The following is a 24,000-nucleotide window of genomic DNA, read 5'->3' as shown; positions in this document are numbered from 1 at the left end:
GCTTCAGGCATTTATTGTACATAGCCCTGTTAGCCTCATATGGCAGCAAGTCAAGAGAGACGATTTTCCTAAAGTGTCCTTAGTGTGAAAACGTTTGGAAAATCTGGGGCTACACTATTAGCCATAACTTTAAACTAGGTAATGTGAAGGATAATTTGAGTAGAGTAACTGTAGGGTAGAGTAACTCGATTAGTCAGCTGCTCGAACACATATTGAATATGCAAGCATGCATAAGTTCCTCTTGTAGCCTCTTTGTGAAGATGGGGTCGCCAGCAGGCCTATTCACTATTTTCTGGAAATACTCAACTACATCATAACAACATTGCTATGAAATTACCAAGAGCTTTAAGCAACAGATTAAGACATACAGTAGCCAAAACAATGTTGGTGACAGTAAGGTTATAACAAATCAAAGGGGTTAAGATAGATAGATAGATAGATAGATAGATAGATAGATAGATAGATAGATAGATAGATAGATAGATAGATAGATAGATAGATAGATAGATAGATAGATAGTATCGGCAAAGGGTTCACGATTCAATGTGCGTCACAATACAGATGGCGAGACGAGATGAGACGCTCGATGCGATTCTATCACAATGCATTGCGATGCATGTACTATTGCAATGCGTTGCTATATTAACTTCAGTAAATGTGTAAAAATACTGCTTATTTGTCAGTTGCTGTGTAGCATTCATACGTCAATTCATTTTAGCATCTGGGAGAGAACTTACATCACAACAGAAATATTACCTACTCTACTGAACAAAATTAGCCAGTGCCAAATGGAATTGTATTATTATAAACTGATTGATTGTCATGAATTGTCATGAATTTTGTTATGAATCGATGCAGTACCCTCTGTATATCTGGAAAATAAGTATCGTGATGCCTTGTCATGAATTGATGCAGTATATCGTGAAAGTAAGTATCGCCATGCATTGTCATGACGATTCTTTTGCACAGCCCTAATGGATAGACCGACCTACTTTTGCACATTAGAAACCTTTCAATCACATAGAATTCTTTGCAGTTTAAAGGTACACAGAAAGGACGAAGCTTTGAAGTATTCCCAGCCACCTTATTTTGATAAAACCTGACGTGATATTAAAAGGCTCTCTAGTCAGACTGCCAGGCTGCAGGAAAGTGGAAAGTTCTTTTTCCTCCTCCTTTCATGTGGCTCAGCAACATCTCAGCCCAGGTCTGTCTGTGTGTGATCAGGAGCCGGCCAGGAGCAGACTGCCTCGTCAGGGCAAAAGTATTACTCCAAGTCCTCGAGTCAGCCATTACGGCAGCACATAATAAGTGAGAATGAGAGAGAGAGAGAGAGAGAGAGAGAGAGAGAGAGAGAGAGAGAGAGAGAGAGAGAGAGAGAGAGAGAGATATGGAGAGAGAGAGAGAGAGAGAGAGAGAGAGAGAGAGAGAGAGAGATTTTAGTGATGACCTATTCCTTGTATTGACAATGCCCCAACAAAATGCCCTCCATTGCGTAAGGTGGGGGTGTGAGAGAGAGAGAGAGAGAGAGAGAGAGAGAGAGAGAGAGAGAGAAAGAGAAAGAGAAAGAGAGAGAGAGAAATGGTTCTGAGTGATGACCTATTCCTTGCATTGACAAGGCACCAAAAGGCATTCCATTGAGTAAGGTGGGGTGGCTGAGAGAGGGAGAGGGAGAGACAGAGAGAGAGAGAAAAATGAGAGAAAGATGGACTGCAGTGACAACCGATTATGTGCATTGACAAGGCCCCACCAAAGGCCAGGTGGGAGGCTGCTAGTAGTGTCAGGTCAGGGGCCCCGTATCTCACCTCATGTTCTTGACTGGCTACGTCAATCTAATAACCACATACCCACCAACACTACCACCACCACCACCACACTAGTACTCCCACTGCAGAGCACCTTGCCCCCCTGTCACACCACACTGCAGACCACGCCCACCCCTCTGCCAGAGATTCTTTAAGTATATATATCTTATCTACTCTCTCTGCCTCTGCCTTTCACTGCCTGTGACCTACTAAAACAGGGATTCCCAACCTACGTATTCCAACATGTTATAACTTATTAGCTTATTGTCAACAAAATGGTAAGGACCATGTCTTAATCTGTTACTTAACCCGTTAGGACACGGTTTTATACATTTGCTGTTACCAGAATGGCAATGACCAAGCCGTAGTGCATTACTGAAGGCCCTGTGTTATGTCATATTAATGTAGTAATATGGTTGTTAACTTTTCAAAGACTATTACTGTATAGCGTTCCACTGATGGAATGGCGGGCATTATGGGGCTACGACTTTTGATAATATTGCAATGCTGTTATGATATAGTTAAGCCCACCCTTACCTCTCCCTACACCTCCATACATGGCTTAAGTGTCCTTGAGCAAGGCACCTTACCCCCACATTGCTCCAGGGACTATAACCAATAAGCACTGTCAGTGGTTCTCAACCATTTTTGAACAAAAGCCCCCTGGACCATCCTAAGACTCCCAACGCCCCCTTGACTTCCTCATAAGCCAATATCCCCCTTAGTATAAAAAAAATTAAACGGACTAATGCCCCCAATGATGGCTAAGCACCGCCCCCTATCACAGTATTTCTCAATTGGTTTTGTACATTTCTCTAATCTCTCTCGCAATTTTCAAAACACAGTATTCATTCTCAAAACAGCTTTAACAAATGGCAAAACACCGTGGATGACCTGCAAAACCAAGTATCTTCCTCAAAATCCTTAGTTTGTCTTTCAAAACCAAGTTTTTGTGTCAATGAACGCGTCAGTGCCAGCAGAATGGTTAGTCATTGTGTCATAGTGTATGGACAAGCTAGTCAAATCGATTTGTCATGTTGTCAATTGACTAGTACACTCTTGAGGATGTTTTCTGAAGCGAAATGTTGTTTAGAATGGATGGAAAATGTTGTAAATTCGACTTTATATTACATTGATCAGGTAAGATTGTACTAGATATACATTTAGAGTATGACATATTTATTGAAAGGTTTTCTCATTGCAAAATCAAAAAAAATAGTCAACTCTGATTGAGGTGTCAAAGTGCGCCCTCTACCACCCCTTTTTACTTGTCTTGTAGGCCCATGTGGAAAAAAATATAGAACTGTAAAGCAAAATAAATTTGCAACAATACACTGATACTGTATAAAGTGCACTTACTGTCTTGTGAAATTCTAGGGAAATATTGCAATTTTGCGTGGAGCGTAATTATAAAAGGCACATGAGGCATAGAGTAATATAATGCAGTACAGTGCCTATTGTTGTATTGCATGCTTGTTTCCTCTTTCCCTTCTACTGCTTTTGATTAGAGAGAGTCAATATTTACCTGCGAGCAATTCACCAATTCAGATCACATTTATAGACACAAATCCAATGGAAATTATACAGTGCTTACATGTAACACATTATGGCAGCTTGGTAAATCATTTTGCATGTCAAGACTTATACTATGACGTAGGGCCTAAATGTTTTGGGGTTTGAGATAGTTTTGTGTATTCATTGACAATGCTTTTTGAGTGATATGACAAAAGCAATTGCTAATGTACAAAAAAGCTGAGAATTGTACACAACCATCTGCATGATGATGAAAGCATTTGCTTAATGCTGAAAACTATGAGAAACGTATTTTACCATGTGCACAGATAACAGCAGGAAGTCACAATTGAACAAGACATTTTGAGAATGATTATTCTGTTGTGAGAAATGTACAAAACCAATTGAGAAAAACTGTAACTGCATCCAATGCCCCCTGGGGGGCTGTACCGCCCCCGTTGAGAAACACTATTTTGGATGAAAGTCTCAGCTAAGTGTAATGTTGAGGTGGTAGTGGTGGGTGGGTGTGTGACAGAGTTGGGGGGGGGGTCAAAGTGGTCCGTAGTGTGGGGTGAGATGGGGGGGCAAGGTCGTATCTAAGAGTGGGTTGTGGTTGTGGGTATGTGGTTAGCCCCTTGGCCCCTCGAACATCGCTCCAACTTGACCCCACTCATCACCGCTCCTTCCCTCCTTGCCCAACCCTCCAGTCCTAAACTCCCTTTGCCCCACCTCCTCTATTTCTTGGCCAATTATACATCCCAGGCCCTTGCCCTACACCTCCTTGGCCTGTTGTCTATTACTCTTTGCTTCCTTACCCTTTGTATGTCCATGGGTCCTCCTCATGCATCTATTGTGCTGACTGGCAAGCAAACTAGGCAATTGCCCTCAGCTGAAAGGGGCCCCCTGGCAATGACTGGTTATGTACTTGCATTCAAAGGACAGCAATGATAACTTTGCGTGTGTGGCTCCGTAAATTTAATTACTGAAAGGTGCAATGATATTGCCATTGAAATATCTATTGAAAAAGGGGGGCTCCCCAATAGTTTGAAGAGAAGGAAAGTGTCCCCAGTCCCTGTTTGACAAGGGCCTCCAAATACCTTGGAATGGTCCTGTATCGGCCAGTGATTTAATCGAATCGTATCGTATCGCGGGGAATTCTTAAGTATCGGAAATAATTGAATCCCTGCTTTAAGAAATCGATACTGTATAGTATCGTCATGGAGGCTCTGATTTACACCCCTAATGCGAGGCAAGGGGAGCGAGGCTGATGGGACAGGACGGGACGGGACAGGACGGGTCCTAAATGGAACCACCAGATTTACTCTCTGCCACTGTGGTGTGAGCGTGCGCACAGGAATCTCATGGCCCAGTGTCATCCCCAGCCAGCCCCTTGGACACTCGAGTCCCAAGAAAGGCACGGGCAGCAGGCAAGCAGGGAAGCCGGAGCAGGAGTGGCAGCAAGGGGGTCAGTTGTGCTGGGCCCAGGGAGAGAGGGGGCCCAGAATGTGGTCCACATTACATTGTATTATATATTGAATGTGGGGGTAGGGGGGGGGGGGGGTATTTAGATGTCCCAGGCCGGGCCAAAGCTGTCAGCGGCCCTGCAGGCAGGCGGGTATTGGTGTGGGGGTTGGGGGTGGACGCACACTGCTTGCTTTGCTGCGTGGCTGGTGGAAATTGTCATAGAGGGGTGGCAACCGCCAAGCCTGGTACATTTTAAGCCGTGTATTTTAATTGCACACTCTATTTTCGAAGGGGACGTTATATACAGTATGTGTGGTGACAGCCTGATTTGTCCGACTGCCCTGGTCTCATCCCGATCACCTGAAACCGAGCTGCTCATGGAAAAAAAGATCTCCCTTACTCTCCTGGTGTAAGGCAATAAGGCGAGCGTGATTAAAAAATAATTTGTTGGTATGGCCCCACTTTTGGGTGAAAGCCTTGGTTCATATTTAGACTGACACAACACAACACATCAATGTTTTTCCACTGTGTTGCTATGAGGGCAATCGTGGGTAAGTGGTTAGGGCGTCAGACTTGTTGCTCAAAGGTTGCCGGTTCGACTCCCGACCCACCAGGTCGGTGGGGGAACAATTAACCAGTGCTCTCCCTCATCCTCCTCCATGACTGAGGTACCCTGAGTATGGTACCGTCCCACCGCACTGCTCCCTTTCAGGCGCCATTGGGGGCTGCCCCCTTGCACGGGTGAGGCATACATGCAGTTTTGTTGCGTGCAGTGTGCACTTGTGTGCTGTGGAGTGCTGGTCATAATGAAAATGGGAGTTGAAGTTTCCCAGTTGGGCTTTCAGTTCACTCCTTTCACTACCGTTAGCCTAGGAAGCTATACTAAACCACCAAGCTGTATGTAATAGTTTTGCCTGATGTGTTTTGTCTCGAAACGCACCATGCGGGAAGTCACTTGGCCATGAAATCTAGCCTGATTATCATGACTTTCAAGACTATAACAACTAACATTCTATAACAGGCATGGTTGACCCACCTCCTTCAGTTTGCTCCTGGTCCAGGGCAGAAAAGGCTGAGCCAAAATTTAAACCAAACATTTTCTTAGTCCCAATAGAACGTCACTGCCTTGATCATGCCTCTACCCAGGACCGTTGGAGATGCTCAAAGTTGATTGCTTCCTGACGAAGTGGGTGGAGTTCTCCTGCCAGGGGGAATTCGAATGTACCTGAACAAGCACTTTTCCTGAGCAAGTGTAGCAGAGCCCAAAGTGTTCTGTCACTGCGAGGGCGGAGACTGGTTAATGAAGTCTGTCCTTTTTGGTGAAACGCTGCCCGATGGCGTAAGTCATGTTAATCATAATCAACTCACAGATCAACACAAGACATCAATGTGTTTCTTTTTTAATATTTTTGTGTCTTTATTGTGAGCAGAACAGCTGAGCTTTCTGACAGGAAGAGAGTGGGAGAGGGCTAGGGTTACATGGGGTAGGGCTGGGATTCAAACCCGGCTCAAATCCGTTTGTGGTTGAGTGCCTTAGCGCACTGCACCACACATTGATGTCTCTCCCCTGTGTTGCCAACCGCGCTGAACTGGCTCTGTTCCTCCACTGGCACCAGTCGAAAAGCGTGAGGTGTTGATGAAAGCAGGTTATGTTGCTCGCTTGGCCATTATGTAGACTCATCCCCTGGGGAATCCACCATACATGTCACAGACAATGCTGGAGATTGAAGTGCCTGTTTTTGTGTGGATGCACGTGAGTCTGTGTTTTTGTGCATGCGTGTGCATGTGTGCATCTGTGTGTGTGTGCGCACAAGTGTGTTTGTGTCCCCGTGTGTGTGCTTGCGCGTGCGTGCGCGTGTGTGTGTATGTGTGTGTGTGCTGTAACTAGATTATCCAGCTGCTTTGATGTGTGACTCAGCAGATAGCCAAGGTGGTGCAGAGCCTCCCTGCAGCGCGATCTGCAGTACAGACCCATAGAGCTTTTCAAGCTGCTCCAGCACAGCACAACACACACACACACACACATGCACACACACACACACACACACATGTGTGCGCACCCACCTGTCCGCGCACCCACACACACAAGAGAACACACACGCACGCACACATACACACACACACACACACACACACACACGCCCAAAACACTATACAACACTGCACACAACACAACACACATATGTACTGCAAGGCACAGCATGGCACAACATATTTTTTTGCCAGTATAAACATGAAACATGTTCCATAATAATGCACAGTAATATGAATAATCTGACCTAAATAATCTTAACTACTACTACTCTTCAACACAGTCACACCCAACAGTAGTCCCTTCACAGCAGTCTGCCATGCTGCAACACTGCATCGAGCAGAACGAAAATTAGGGAGGGAGAGAGAGAGAGAGAGTAGGGGGAGAGAGAGAGTAGGAGATAGAGAATTAGGGAGAGGGAGAGTTGGGAGGAAGAGAAGAGAGGGGAGCAAAACTCACTTTTCATTAGTGAGCTCACCGCCAGAGTTCTGCAAAGAGGGAAAGAATATAGATTGGGGAGAGAGCAGAGCTTGTTTTCTCTTTTTCTGTCTGGTTTCTTTTTCTTCTGCGGATGGTGTTCTTCGATGTGTTTCTGCCAGTACAGTTCTGGATGCATGTATGAGAGGATGGAGGGGAAAGAAACTGCTGCTCCTGTCACTTACACAGTAAAAAAGAAAACATTGTTAAAGGTGCACTGTGTATGATTATGGTCAGAGTAGCTATTGCAACTCTGCCTATTATTGAAACTGTGCTATCTACTGCCAAACTTGATCTTTTCACGAATATTTACAAAACAATGAACTAATATTTAGGAGTATGACCAAAGTTCTGCAGCTAAAAATGTCTATTTCTGGAAATTCAAAATGGCGGACAATGGAGAGGATCCCCATTTTCATGTATGAAAAGTGCATTTTTCCCAGTCATAAAAAAAAAATAGAATTTGATGGTGGTGGTAACTAGTCATGAGAGAGGTAACATTTGTGAATGAGCAGCATGAATCATAAAAATAAACGACTAAAAATATTACCCTGTGCGCCTTTATTTCCATGCTTAGACACTACTCTAGAACCAAATACACTCTAGAAGACTCTAGAGAATCAGCTCTCTAAGTGTTGCATTAACAGTCATTTTTACTGTGAACTGCTGTCCCTTAGCTGTCTGATAACATATGCAGATTTCATTCATTCATTTATTCATTCATTCATTCATTCATTCATTCATTCATTCATTCATTCATTCATATTTGCCCGAACAGATTTGTTGCCTAGCTTGATCGTCTGTCAGACGCTCCGTGACACAGAAATGACATGTACAACCTCACAGATGGGGAGGCGCTGGCTTTTTTTCCTCTCTTTTTCCCTTCTGTCTCGTTTTTCCCGTTTATTATCTCTCTCTTGTCAGACAGCATGGGCATGCATCAAGGTCAAATGCCTTGTTTCACAACATTATTATATGTGTATATTGTGTTGTTTTGTGTTGCTGGTTGGTTTATTAACAGTTTTTTGCATCTTGGCTCTTTAGTATTTGTTTATAGACAAACAGACTGCAGGAAATGACAGAGCAACAGTCTTTATCGAGATGATAAAAAACACAGACTGGCATTTCATGGCATCATGAAACATCACCTGCGTCATATTGTGCCTGCTTTCGTCTTTTTCTTCTCTCTCTCTCTCTCTCTCTCTCTCTCTCTCTCTCTCTCTCTCTCTCTCTCTCTCTCTCTCTCTCTCTCTCCTTCTCTCTTTCTCCCTCTCTCTCTCTCTCTCTCTCTCTCTCTCTCTCTCTCTCTCTCTCTCTCTCTCCCCTTTTCTCTCTCTGCCCCCCCTCTCTCTTTCCACCTCTCTCTCTGCCCCCCTCTCTCCAGCCATCTCTCTCTCTTTCTCCCTCTCTCCCTCTCTCTTTGCACCTCTCTCTCTGTCTCCCTTGCTCATGACCCAGAAAGCGAGGATCAGACACCCACCACCAACTGCCATCATCGCTACAAATAGTGCCTGGCTGGCTGCATCACCGCTGTGCTGTGTGTGCCCACCCTGGATAGCGGAGGATAGTCACTCTGTCGAATCCTAGGGAAATTAGACTTCTCTTGTACTGTTTGCCTACCGGTACATACAGGACACTATCTAGCCTGCCAAGCCAGTTCACATCACAATAGCCCATTTTCAATGGGGACCAGGGAGCTGGTGCCAAGCTGAGAGTTCTGGGTCAGCATCCCCATGCTGTGTTTCTGTGGTCGCTGGGCCACACTACATTAGCCGGCCCGTGCCCTCCTAATGACGCAACAGCTTCAGCGTTGCTACCAGTCAGGTCAAGAGCAATGCAAGTACTTTCTGAGTTCCTGCAAATACAGGAACTCCTCACACTTTGTTGGGAAGCAAACAATCATTAGCAAACCAAGGGAGGTCATTTGGGAAATGCCGTTTGGGAAATGTCAATTGTTATGCTCTTGGCCAGACCAAGTCTTGAAGAGATTTGAAAGTCGATGATAATCAGGCTAACACTACATAGGAACAGCCACGACCCAATGAAGGAATCAATGTTGGTTTAAAAATAAAGAACAACTCGGAGCATCACAGATGGTCTTCATTTTTTGAATCAAGGATGCAAAAGGGGGGGAGAGGGGGGAGACCAAGACCATCTGTGATGCTACACATTATTCTTTATTTCTAATAAGATAGTTCCTTCTTCGTCGATGCATCAGATGAGAACAGAGGCATGAGGATTTACTTCCCATTATGGCATCAATGGTTGTTTTGGCATCAATGGTTGTCTTCTAAACTCAGCATGCAATTAATACTCGGCAGAGCTTCTACAGATAGAGTGAACTGTATGTGAATGAAATATGATGGCGCTTTGACCCGTCAGAGTGACAAACTTGTTTACCATAACACTACGCCCTGTGCATCATAGCAACCCTGTCGTCATGGTGTCAAGGCTGCCTGGCGACTCCATACAAGGATAGGCTGATATGATTGATCTGAACACATTTGGGACAAAGAATACTGATAGCTCCCCTACCGTGGCTGATATTGTAGGGCACACGTTTACCACTCGGCCAACCCGGGTTCGATTCTCGGTCCGGGTCCTTTGCCGGTCCTTCCCCAACTCTCTCTCCCAGCTCACTTCCTGTCTCTCCTTCACTATCCTGTCTCACAAAAACCAATAAAGGCTGAAAAGCCCCAAAAAAATACTTAAAAAAAAAAAAGAATACTGATAGCTAAATGGTACCTAGCATAGAAACTTAAATTGTTACCACTAGAGGTTGTGTACATTTCAAGGCTTTGCTGTTGTTGTTGTAAGTTCTTACAACTCTTAAAAACATACATTTTGTTGTGTGTTCATGTCTTCCTGCTCTCTTATTTTTGGGTCAAATCCTTTCACAGTGTATTACCATGAGACTCGCTCTTCACTTTGCCTTACGCAGACCAATTGGTATTTGCGCTTGGCCCACGACAGTTAACGACCTCTGTAATAATGTTCTTTGTGTGCTCTTGTAAAGACCGTACACCCACTCAAATCAGACGAGACCTCTTAAATCGCAAATAAAGTACAGGCAATAATGGGCCCGGGTTTTTTTTATTGCCTCAGAGAGACGCTTGGGCATGTAAGCTGCTCTCGTAAACCCCTGCTGCCTGCCCACACTGGTAATGCCAAATCATTGCCGCCAATCTGGGCTTTGTCTATGCCTAGAGAGAGAAGGGCGACATGGGGAAGCAATTTATCACAATACTGCTTTCCATTTCTGTTTTTTAAATTGTGTTACATTACACTTTGCTGATGCATATGCCGAAGCGGCTTATTACAGGATATAGGTGGCTTTGCTCAAAGGCTCCGCAGCCTGGATGTGGAAATCAAACCCATAGCCTTTTAATGACATGACCAACCCACTCAGGCCATGGCTGATCAACCATGCCTCAGGACTGTTGATTGATAATTGGTAATAATTTAATAATTTAGGGTTTTTTGTTCAAATTAAATTTGGGTGCATTTTTTGGAAAAGCCTGGAATACATGGGCATTGACTAATTAATACCCACACCCACAGCAATGTTTTGATGATTGCAGGTTTATAATTGTGTTCTGAAAGTACGTTCTGCCCTGAAAACTCAGCAGATAGATTTAATTTAATTTAAAATATTTTTCCACTCTTGTCTAGCACCTCTGTTTACGCCACCACCACCCACCCACCAGCAATACCTCCCTTTGTAAATTAGAACTCTGTATCACTTTGTTATGAGAGTGTTAATGAGCTAGAGGGTATTGCATCACGCTGTCACAACTTCCCTCTTTGTTCCTCTCTCTCTCTCTCTCTCTCTCTCTCTCTCTCTCTCTCTCTCTCTCTCTCTCTCTCTCTCTCTCTCTCTCTCTCTCTCTCTCTCTCTCTCTCTCTCTCTCTCTGTCCATCTGTGACTTTCCCTTTATCTCTCATGTTCTCTCCTGCCTCTCTTTCTGGTTCGCTTTCTGGTACTGTGACTCTCTCCCCGTTGCTCTCCCCTTTGTTTGAATGCAGTACATCAAGCTCTTCCTTTGATAACCATATATTACTGTAAATTCCCTTCTCCCCCTCCCCCCAGTGATCTGCTGATATGTATTGCACTATTGTCAGTCCACACTGCAGAGGTGGACTGTTGATCACAGCCGGATGGCCATATACACTGCAGAGGTGGACTGTTGATCACAGCCGGATGGCCATATACACTGCAGAGGTGGACTGTTGATCCCAGCCGGATGGCCATATACACTGCAGCGACACGCTTTTGTTATTGTAACATCTCCAGATGAATGAAGCCTTCGGCTGTGTAAAAACCTATCCAGTTCAGCAGTGAGAGGCCACACTCTTAGATGTATATACAGTAAGTCTTACAAGGTGGTTTATTCAGAAAGCACAGTTCTAAAATACAATTAATGGGAAAATATGATGCTACAGATATTATGATGACATACGGGCAGCTGTGGCATAATAGGTAGGGAGGTGGACTTAAGATCATAAGGTTGCGAGTTGGAATCCTGCCCTTACCTCTCCCTACACCCCCATCCATGGCTGAAGTGCCCTTGGGCAAGATACCCAAGCCCACATTACTCCAGGGACTGTAACCAATACCCTGTTAAATAACTCTAAGTTGTTGTAGATAAAAGCGACTGCTAAGTGTGACATACAAAAACAGGTGTTTTTGCAATCTCCAATGTCTCACATTCAAACTATCTTCTCACTACTGCATTGCAGTGCCACATGCGCTGTGTCTCAGCTGGCTGGTTATCCATGCATACAGCAGTGATGTCAACGTGCCAGATGAGGTCACACATTCAAAGTGATGTGCTGCCTGCAGCCCTTAACTCAGTCCACTCTCCTTTGTACTAGTCACCTACTTTCTTGTTGTCTCCCTTTGCGTGTGGGTGGAAGGGGGAGGGAGACTGATGCAGCATCATCCTGATATGCAGCACAACTCAGCGGCCAGGTCATCAGGGTTAGATGTCCTGCTTTTACCAATTTAAAGGAACAGTCTGCCGTTTTTTGATTTTCACATACTATTTACAGTATTTCCTGGTATTGAACATGAATGTGCGTATCATTTTCTTCTCAGTGTGTTCATTACTTAGATTTATTACCTCTGTCTGTCTGTCTGTTTGTCTGTCTGTCAGCAGGATAACTCAAAAAGTTATGATCGGATTTTGATGAAATTGGAGTTGTTGGAAATGGCACAAGGAGCAAGTGATTGAATTTTGATTGTGATCCGGATCACGGTTCCAATCCAGGACTTTTTTTAAAAAAGTTTCTTCACCATTGCAGGATAGGTCGAATTTTGACATTCCAGTTTCTAACTCCACAAAAACAAGGCAGAAAGACTTGAGAAAAAAGGGAGTAACATAGTCAAATAAATGTGCTATCAAACAGCTTCCTTGGCGGAGGTCTGCACTCTCTGAGTGCATTTGTAGTTAGCATTAGAGTCATTAGCATCATATTTCTTAGCATGCAGAGTTTATAGTAGTAAGGGCAACTGTCCTCAACTCATTGCCTCTCCACAGGGGTGCCCCAAGGGTCGGTGCTGGGACCCCTCCTATTTGCCATGTACACTACTTCTACCACTACCACTACCACTACCATGTTGTCCATGCTCACAGCTTCTCCTACCACTGCTATGCTGATGACACACAGCTGTATCTGTCATTTGATCCAGAGGACTCCACTGGCTCTGCACGTATCTCAGCCTGCCTCTCTGATATAGCTACATGGATAAAGGAACATCACCTTCAGCTAAACCTAGCTAAAACTGAACACCTGGTGATCCCAGCCAAGGACTTGTGCCATGATCTTAAACTTATTCTTTGCTACGTCTTCTTCTTTACTCTGTGTAGGACAATGCTATCAGTGTTGCAACTGTACACTGTGCCTTACGCTGTTCTTGCTTACATTTCCTTGTAAGTCGCTTTGGCCAAAGGTGTCTGCTAAATGCTATGTAATGTAATGTAAAAGTGTCTGTTCACTAGTCTCTGCTCTCTGAGGGAGCCCAGGCCTATACTCATGAACGGTGTGACGTTTTCCATGTGCGTTACGCCCATTTGTGGGGGAAAACGACCCATGCAAGTCAATTGGTGATGTTGGGGTTTAATAAACGAAAGATAGGGACATGTAGACCAGCGTTGTTCACGCACAACATGCCGAAAACGTGTTGTGTTACCGGCTGTTCAAATAATAGCCAAACAATAGCCGTGGCTGAAGCATGGAATGTGTTCATTTAGACTAGCCGATGTGGCATGTAAGTCAATGAGACATTCGATTTGTTTTCACCCATAAAGGGGCGTAACGCAAATTTAAGAGCAAAGTACCCGGATGGCCGTTCATGAGTATAGCTGGGTGCCTCAGACGCTGGTGACGATGGTCCACAGCTCCGCTCGCCTGATGAAGCTGACAGCTATTTATGAGCTCAGCTGATTTGGCTGTTACTTCATCAGCTCTGTGTAATGAGAGGACCAGCTAAACTTAGCCTCCCTCGGCACTTCCACCTTCCACAAACACACACACACACACACACACACACACAGACATGCAAACACAAACAACGCACACACATACATACACACACAGAGATATGCACACACTAACACACACATGTACACACACTCACACACACACACACACACACACACACACACACACACACACACACACACACACACACACACACACACACACACACACACACACACACACACACACACACACAAACACACACACACACAGACTTGCACAAACTAGCACACACAACACATGCACACACATGTACAGTATACACCCGCATGCACGCACATACACACACACATACGTACAGTAAGCTATACACACACACACGCACGCACGCCAGTAGGCACTTTCCCTGAAGTGCAAAATTCAAGCTCTCAAGATTACACCCATATGCAAACTCTCTCTCTCTCTTTCTCTTTCTCTCTCTCTCTCTCTCTCTCTCTCTCTCTCTCTCTCTCTCTCTCTCTCTCTCTCTCTCTCTCTCTCTCTCTCTCTCTCTCTCTGTCTCTCAAAGCACACACTCACACTAACACAAGCACACCGAATCATGCATACACACACAAATGTGGAGGAAAATGTATGTGAAGATTTGCAGTAGTGTTCAGGACAGTTCTTCAGATATTACCACCCCAAGGTGTTTGACATGGCAGCTGTTAGTCATTAGATGTGATCAGTGGCGGACTTTTCATTAGGCAAACCTAGGCAATTGCCAAGGGCCCCAAACAAATCTGACCTCCATGGGGGCCCCAACTGTCACATCAGTGGCGGTAAACACACAAAGTGGGCCTGATCTTATTTTTGTCACTTATGTTACAGTTTTTGCCTACTGCTTGCACACAATTTGCAAAATTTCGCTCATAGAGTCAAAACTCTACACACAAGCCAATTACTCTCAACACTTCAAGATAAACCCTTCACATTTATGGCAGCATGAAACTCTGCTTCCAAAACCTTAACATTGCCATAAAAACTCAACAATCTTTTGTCAAAGCCTCATTTTCATGTCAAAAGACACACATTAGCACCAAATGAGAAAATAAATTAGATCAATGTGAAAACAGTTGTCTACTTAATACAAAACACAGCGGTCTTTCTTTTTGTGACAGTCTATTCAGACTCACAGAATGTACATATTCACAAGACCCCAAAATTCAATACTGTACATTACATAACTGCACCTTACAGTACAGGATATTACTAAACCGAAGCAAAATATAAACAGTAGGCCTACATCACTCAACAGTGTGTAGGTGAGCTTATGAACCACTTGTTTGTGTATTGGGTATATTCACAAATGTTCAAACATCTAAATATGATACGAGACACAATATGCAGCTGACATCTACATGACATCATCAAAATTATATCATGTTCAGTCAGGTTGCTCAAGTGTTTGCTTGGTTGTGTTCTGAAAATGACACTATTACGTGTATTTCTACAAACTATCATGTTCATACCTAACATGTGATGATGAAGACAAAAGGCTACTCCTGGCATCAGGCTAGGTTTTACAGAACTTGAGTCAGTCAATGCCATACTCCATATCTTCCTCTTTAGTACCATTGTGATATTTGTTGTTTTGTTTGAGTGTAGGAAGATGTGAATTTAGCAAAGAAGCAATCAAAGTAAAACAAATAAATGCAAAATAAAATAAGTGCAATGCAATATAAAGAATGCAACTTTGTAACTGGCAGAACAGTGGTTAATTTTGAAAGCATGTGTTTTATTGTCGGTGCCTAAATCTTGTCATACATCCAGTGTGTTTTGTTTTTTAACAGATGTGTTTTCCCAATGATATGATGAGTGTTCATTTTTTAATGGAGTGTCTTATGAAGGAAAAAGTGTGCAGTGACATGAGCAAGTGTGTTGCATAAAGCAAAATGTGTGTTGCTGAATTGCTACTACAGTGTTAAGCAGAACTTTTGTTTAAGGTATGGACACACTGTGTTTAAGTTATGTTACCAACAACTTAACAATATGCTATTTTGGTCTAAGCATCAGCCTATAGTGTTCAAGCAGTAGGCAAATACTGTAAGTCATCGAAGATATAAATGAGAAAACACAGTAAAAATAGCACCAAAACACAGAATTGTATGTCTCTATGATGACTTTTGAGGGCCCCAGGCTTATATTTCGCCTAGGGCCCCAAAATGGCTTGCTCCGCCCCTGGATGTGATAGAGGCCTACTGAGTGCCCACACCAGAGGATACGTCATAATCGTGTGAGGGACAAGTCACGTGTATTTGACATTTCTGTGAAACTGATGAATAGTTTCACGTTTAAAGAAGTGACCGCATAATTGTAAACTCCTGGCTGCAATAACGCATGGGCCTGTCAGTCACACAGGACACTATTCAATAGGTGTTACATGACGTACATGACATTACATTTAGCAGACACTTTAGACCTCAGGGACATACAAGGAGGACATTCAAGCAAGTACAGAGTCTCACCCTTCTCCTCTCATCCCTTCTCCTCTCATCTCCTCTCGCCCTTCCCCATCTCCTCTCCCCCCTTCTCTTCTCTGTTCCTCTGATTTCATCACCCCCTTCCCCACTCCTCTCATCTCCTCTACCTGCTCCTCTCTTATTCTCCTTTTCACTCCTCTATTCTCTTCATCTCTTATGTCCTCTCCTTTCCTAATAGTAGACCATGCAACATGTGATGTCTCTCTCTTCTTGTCATCTCTCCTCTCCTCTCCTCGGTTCTCTTCTCCTCATACTAGACCATGTGATGCGAAGTGTGACGTCTCTTCTCCTCTTTCTTCTTCTCCTCTCCACTCCCCTCCCTTCCCCTCCTCTCCTCTCCTCTCCTCTCCTCTCCTCTCCTCTCCTCTCCTCTCCTCTCCTCTCCTCTCCTCTCTCCTCTCCTACTAGTAGACCATGTGATGCCAAGTGTGACGTCTCTTCTCCTCTCTCCTCCTCTCCTCTCCTCTTCTCTCCTCTGTTCTCCTCTCCCCTCTCCTCCTCCTCTCCTCTCCTCTCCTCTGTTCTCTTCTTCTCATAATATAAAGCCCGTGTGATGCTAAGTGTGATTTCTCTCTTCTCCTCTGTCCTCCTCTCCAAGGCGCTGTGTGGCTGCACCATCAACATTCCCACCATCGAGAACCGGGTGATCCCGCTGGCGTGCAACGAGGTCATAAAGCCAGGCACCACCAAGCGGGTGCGTGGCGAGGGCCTGCCCAACCCCAAGAACCCCTTGGTGCGTGGAGACCTGGTCGTGGAGTTCCAGGTGCGCTTCCCCGACAGGATACCCCCACAGTCCCGCGAGATCATCAAACAGCACCTGCCACAGTCTTAAAAGTGTCGACTTCGTTTGGGACTTCTTTTGGAGTTGTTCATTCAGTTTTGTTTGTTTGGGTTTTTTTGTTTTGTTTGTTTGTTCGTTTCGTTTCGGAACTACTTTTTTGTTTTGTTTGTTTATTTGCTTTTGTAAAGAAGAGGAAAGAAAAGGAAAAAAAGAAAAAAAAATACAAAAACATTATACCGTCATATACCTTATGGCTGTTGTTACACAGATGCTAATATATAATTTGAAGACGGACAAAAGAACGCACACACACACGAGAGTGTGCCAAGAGGAACCTCACTTCTTTTTTTCTGCCTTTTTTTGAATTGCTGTTTGTACACATAGAAATGGATAGACGCTGGCCTATTTTTTTTTTAATCCAGGATATTTTGTAAGGATACCCCCTTTTTTATTTACGCTTTTTGCCCCCCATTTGTCTACGGAATAAGGTTTATAAGGCAAACGTTCCATTTCATACGTCAGTTGGATATTTTTTGCTTTTTTTAAAATCATGGATGTTCTCCAAAGAAGCGTGGAAAAACTGTTTTGTCTTTGAATCAGTTGAATCAGCTGTTTTGCGTGAACTTTCAATTTCCCGATCACTGAAACATCGATCCATAACAGATCCCATCATGGTGAATGGACTAATATCTCATCTAATTGATTATGTCTTATTCCATCCTTCAATAAATAACAAACATCACCACACACAGCTAGAGTTCATTTGCAGTCACAGTAAAGGCTATCAGGACTCGTAACCCACCACATCAGGGGCCTATACTGCAGCACTGCTTCAGGAGTAAACCAGGTTAAGTTAAGAGGTAAATCATCTAATAGAAGAGCCTGGAGTCCTCATTTTCTTAACTCAGGCTCTATGATTTACCTTTTAACTTAACCTGGTTTACTCTTGAACCAGCTTTGTAGTAGGCTATAGGCCTCAGGTGGTGTTACAATAAGCAATTCTCAGAGCCCAAACCAATCAAGGTGCTTATTGTCAGAAGTGTCAAAAATTCGGTACAGAAGTAAAAAAAACAAAAAAAACCTCTGCCACAGTTTCCTTCAAACACAGGTGAGTAGCTTGTCTACCTGTCGTGAGTGCTCAAGAGGATCAGCTGATTTAGAGCTGGTTGGATCAAATTTGTGGCTCGGTTTTTTACCTTCTGAACCCAGGGTTGACATCTCTGTATGCTTATTGTGTCGTGTGGCAAACTGCCTTAACCTTGCGGTACATACGCTATGGTACACATTTGAATCACATTTCACACTGGGTGAGTGCCTTAACTTGGCTACAACCAGCATTCCTTTTTTTATATATAGTAAAAAAAAAGTGCTGGGAAACATGTCAATCACACAATAAATAGTAATAGCACAGGAGCAATCTTGCGCTTACGTGATCAAATAACATACAAACGCACACTTGACAGTGTATATTACAGTTTTCATATTCCTTGACTGTCGACAGCCTCTGATCTCACCGTCTTTCGGATCAGATGGGTTTCTGTTGGCAGCAAACGTAGAACAACCTACCGGTGTCAGTTTGGGCTCAAATCACAAACACCACTGAATATTCTCTGTCACTGAGCATTCCAGAAATCTCCATGGCTATACAGTAGTCAGAAAGACGGGTAGCTTGCCGCCATGGAGAGAGGAGAATGTGTGTGTGTGTGTGTGTGTGTGTGTGTGTGTGCGCGCTGCTTGCGTGCGTGCGTGCATGTGTGTAAATCAGAAAGGCTTATTGACAGAGTATGCTCAGTACTGTGTTGCTTAGAAATGAAACCACAGTCAGTGAGAACACACACTGTACATGTTGTTGAAGCTAGTGTACTGGCAGGGGGCAGGGGGTTGGTTTGCTTCTCACTGCAACTTGGTGCTTGTCATTTCTACATTTCATTTCATTTTTTTAAGGAACAGTGAAATGCTGTTTGTATTTTACAAAACAAATGTTATTGTTAACAAATGTTAGCAAATGTTATTAAACCTGTTTTGTCTGCCTTTGCTAAATTTTTACCTGATGTTGTTGACATTTCAAATGTTTGAAGGACATTTCCAGAAACCTCTTTGTATTAGCAAAGCTTGACCCAGTCAAGTCTTATGTTAGGTCTGCGAACGAGCCTGCAGGATCTCCAAACCTACTCTGAAGAATGTGAAGACGGCTGTAGAATTGAGAGATGGATTTATCACTGGCAGTAGCATGCATTCAATTGGACTGGATCCTTATAGCCTCATCGGTTGTGTGTGAAGCAGTCCTATTTAGATATCAATCTTTGCTTTTTTATTTTTTCCCCTACACCAGTCCTGCTTGGTGCTTGTTGTTCAGACACAGTTGTTGACACAGCGAGAGACATGGAGGGTGGATGACATATTAAAATGTTCAGACACAAGTCACTGTGACTGGCCTTGCAGCTTCTGGTTCCATTTATTCTATTCCTATATAAGCTGTACATTTTTTACAGTATTTCCCCATAGAAGTTGACAGTGGATTGAAGGGGCCTATAAAGCATGCTTACAGTGATGGAAAGAAAAAAGGACGTGTTCATGGTGAATCGGAAGAAACTTTTGGATGTATTAGATGGATTGGATTCGATGGATTTGTGGGGGTGGGGGTGGGGGTGGGGTTGGGATGCGGGTACTGGGACAGCAATCCAGATGTGAGTCTTGTGTGTCTGTGCACCCGCAAATCTGACCTTGGGGCTAAAAGGAGAACTGGGGCCAATTTCAGCATGCTGTTACATTGGTCACGCTGCCCTTGTCTTGACAGTAGCCAAAGACGCTTCGTTTTTTTTGTTCAGCTTTTTCCGAACCACTGGCCAGCTAATGGGAACATGGGCTTGTTTACATATTGTTTGAGATCTCTTAACATACAAAATATTGTGAAGTCAAGAGAGGGTGTCAGAGGCATGCTGAAGTCTGTTTAAAAGTTCTTTATTGAAACATGGACATCAAACTGACGTGTTTCAGTTGTGTGAGACCTTCTTCAGGGCCTTCTAGGCCCCAATAAGGTCGCACACAAACAAAACATGTCAGCTTGATGTCCATGTTTCAATATAGCACTTTAAAACAGACCGGAGTGTCTCTTGTCTTCACGGTTTGCATTTTTGGATACCGATGAGCACCTGAAGATTTTTACGTGATTACCCCACAGACACAACTTATTCCTCTCCCCGCAATACTCAAAATATTATTCCAAATGTTACGCAGCATCAGCAGACAGGCACAACACAGCACTAACATTTGAGATGATATTTGGAGCATGACAAGACATTTTAAGCATAAACAATACATATGAAATCAACCCATGCCTTCAACAGCTGACCAGGATCTTGGAAAAGGCTAAACAAAAGGTTCTCCTTTGAAGTGAGACACTAGCAGCAGGTCTCCTCCTCATTAGGTTGTTTGTTAGTGCAAGGTTGAGGCATTCTGCAAATGGTGAACAATGAATGGAGAATGAAGCCACAGGGATGGCTGAATGGAGAATAAACTTTCCAGTAGAGGTATCGCACCTTTGGACTTAATGCCTGATGGGTATAGATTCCAATGGGTAAGCTGGAAGCAAGCAAGGGGAACTTGCACACCTTAATATTGACACAATAGTACTTTAATTGCATTTTAGAAACGTTCCAGCCACAGTCAGACCATCATCAGTCTGACAATAAAATTATACTATTGCATCAGCATTAAGGTATGAGAGTTCCTCTTCAGTGCTTCTACATGGGGAATGAAGGCACAGGGGGTGGTATGGATGTTTTCATGGATCTATTGTCCGACTGTCTGAATGGATTTTTTCCTGATCGTGTCAAAGAATCGGGGCTGAAAGTGAGAATGTCTTTGGAAATCTTACAACCTGTCAGTATTCACACAGTGTGTATGTATGAACCCCCTCAGTGTTTGATAAACCATTTTACAGTGAAACGAAATAAACCATAACATTGAGTACATTTGTATAGATGTCAGTGGACTGAATCTCAATTGTGTGTGTGTGTGTCTGCATATGTGAGTGTTTTTTTCCCACCACCATGTTCCTTTAGTATATGAGTAGGTGTTTTTTGTGCATCTGATCGTCATTTTCTTACGGTAATTTACCCCTATGTCATTCATCCTAGTTGTGTCAATCACAGTGCAATGATGCCACATTTCATGTGACTCCAATCCTTTTAACCTTTTAATTCATAAAAAAATATGAGGTGTCATTTTAGGATGTTGTATTTCTTTTGCTACGTTGTAAACATTTGTGGGTTTCCGTATCTGGTGCACTAACTGGCTAGTGTGTCACTTGCATGACAGAAGGCAGACTGTCTAGCAGCGTAATCATTTGGTGTGTTTAAATGCTACGTCAGCGCTGTGGAATTGGAATGACAGAATGGCCCCCGCGGAATGCCACCAGTGCTGAATTCCTAGACAGCCTCGCTAGTGGAGAAAGAGTTCCAAGCTATTATCCCCCAACTGCCTTACGCCCCCCTCAACCCCCCAGACAGACAGACAGACAGACAGAGCTCCCTCAGGGATCACGCAGGGCTCATTAGTCATTACACCCCCCCACACACACCCCCCAACTGCTGTCTTCTCCTGCAGAGATTAATCGCTGGGCTCATTTCGATGTGTGGGAAAAGTACTAAAGCTATTACCCACAACTGCCTTCCACCCCCCCACACTTGTACCCAGGGGTCGTATCAGCAAATTTTGAGCCCTATGTACATTCAGCTCCAATGGACCCCCCAGCTGTAAATGTACATAAATCGGACTGTGCGTGGGCCTCCTATAAACAATGGGTCCTAGTGACTCAGTCACACTGAACCTCCCTGCATGTCCGAGCCCCAGCCCACCGGCCCTGCCCATCTACACCACTCTGGACAGAGCTCCCCTCAGGGCCCAGCGATCAGCGACACAACTGTGTGTGCATGGTGTTCAGACTAGGAGTTCATCGCAATGTGTGGAAAAGGTCCTACAGTTGAGTTCATATCCCCACTGCCTATTACCAGTGCTTTAAGTGGGCCAGTGTGAAGTACTGGCACTTTTGAGTTTTAACGGGACTAGTCAGTTTTTTAGGTGACTACCGGCCCCCAACCATATACGTGTCCCTACTGTATGCCCCCACCAGCCCGGGTCCCTCCAGACACACTACCCTCAGGGCCAGGGCTCTTGCTACTAACCTCAAACCAACTGAATGACTTGGACACCCCCCCACCCACACACACACACACTGCCTTCCATCCCCGGCTTACATATACTCTCCACCCCAAGCCTACATGTTCACCCACCAGCCTACTGCCCCTGTTCCCCCCACACAGACCTCCCACCGATCGGGGCTGCTGTGATGGAGGTGGGGTGGCACTGAGGCACACACCTCATGTAGATGTGGGAATGGCACGTGTGATGTCATAGCCCCCACTGGGGCCCGAGAAGGCAGCAGGCTGTTGGGATATTAAACCCTGGCCACATGCCAGACACATGGCTGCTGCTATTAGGGAGGGTAGACCCGTCACTGTCAGTGGGAGTGGGAGTTGTCGTGTGTGTGTGTGCGTGCGTGCGTGCGTGTGTGTGCGCCCGCGTGTGTGTGATGGGGGGAAGAGATCGGGCTCAGCTTTGTGACTTGTTAATTTGTGTTTGTCATTGAGAAGATCGATCTACATTCGAATGTGCTGGCTTCTAATGCGATGCTGTCTGCAGTGGCTTGCAAAAATAGCCTCTACTGCCTGAGAAGATTGATTAACTTGAAGAAGTTGCATAGTGCTGCTTTAATTCTAGAGCATTCTGTGAAGCCCAATGATATTGAATATGATTAATAAATGCTGAAGGTTGTTGATGAATCTGCAGTAGGCCTATAACTATCTGCCCCTTTTTACACTGGTCAACAAGTTCATATCAACACACCATCATTTTCATAGTTTGCATTTTGTATGAGCATCACTTGCATTCATCACTGTGAAAGTAGCCTGACTATCGCCAGATCTTTTTGTATTTCTGCTCAGATCCGTGAGCTCACACAAGGTTCTAGAAGACTCACCATGGCCTGCTCCCAAACCAAAAAGCAGAAGTACCAATGAGGATTGCTGGATTTTCATAGATATGACAGTCAAAATTTACACGTAGCGGAGAAGGGGGGAGATAAGTAAAACGCAACAGTTGTTTCAGCAACAATGGCTGCATCGACATTGATTGTTATTTTAACTGTATTTTCTAATCTGTGAGTAGTTAAAGCAGCAGCTCATTAAAAATGTCAGACGAGTGTTTACCTAATCATGTGTGAGGATTTTTTTTATAAAACCACACCTTTGGTGACCTACACTTAACTCCAGATGTCCGCGATAGTCGGGTTACTGTGAAGGGCGCAGGCTGATGAATTTGCCGTAGTCCTGCAGCTACACAGCTGTTTTTAAAATGGTCAACAATTTCATATCAGCATCCCACACTGTAAAACTATGTAGCCCGTTAAACATTAAAAAAGGTAAATTTCCTTGCTGCCTTAAGTTTGTAAGTTAACTTGAGGTTTAACTCAATTCTAGGCTTACTCAAGTTGAGTCCACTTACAAACTTAAGTCAGCAAGGCAACTTAACTTCTTACATTTAACTGACTTGCAATGTTTTACAGTGTATCATTTTAATGTTTTGTAATTTTTCCATCTCTTTTCATGCTTGCGCTTTGTGGTTTCAGAGTCATTTTGGACTCTTAATGGGCTGTAGCAAACACCATGGAGTGCTAAAGTTCCACTTGCATTCACTGTGACATACTCAAGATGGCCACTCCTGAGGTTGATGTGAAATTCTGCACACGTTTCCTGTCTGTTGCAGAGCGAAGGGGGAAAAGTTTCTGCAAAGTCACTGTGCATGTGAGGAGGTATAACAACCCTCCCCCTCCTCCTCTCTTCCCTCTGCCTCTCTCTCTATCCCTCC

The 24,000-nt window shown here is 44.1% G+C and overlaps 1 protein-coding gene across 4 annotated transcripts in view; it reads left to right on the top strand.

The window, feature by feature from the left end:
• The window catches only part of dnajb5 (DnaJ heat shock protein family (Hsp40) member B5), a 40,458-nt gene extending 20,018 nt beyond the window's left edge, over positions 1-20,440 (top strand). For all 4 annotated transcript variants that reach the window (XM_063195706.1, XM_063195708.1, XM_063195709.1 and 1 more), the window contains exon 4: positions 16,891-20,440. In XM_063195706.1, the coding sequence (XP_063051776.1) occupies positions 16,891-17,124 (234 nt within the window). In that variant the 3' untranslated portion in view covers positions 17,125-20,440. The remainder of the gene's footprint in view (positions 1-16,890) is intronic.
• Positions 20,441-24,000: the final 3,560 nt, after the last annotated feature.

The sequence above is a fragment of the Engraulis encrasicolus genome, chromosome 3 (assembly GCF_034702125.1).
Source record: "Engraulis encrasicolus isolate BLACKSEA-1 chromosome 3, IST_EnEncr_1.0, whole genome shotgun sequence".
In the NCBI taxonomy this organism is placed as follows: Eukaryota; Metazoa; Chordata; class Actinopteri; order Clupeiformes; family Engraulidae; genus Engraulis; species Engraulis encrasicolus.
This window is presented reverse-complemented; position numbering and strand designations above follow the sequence as displayed.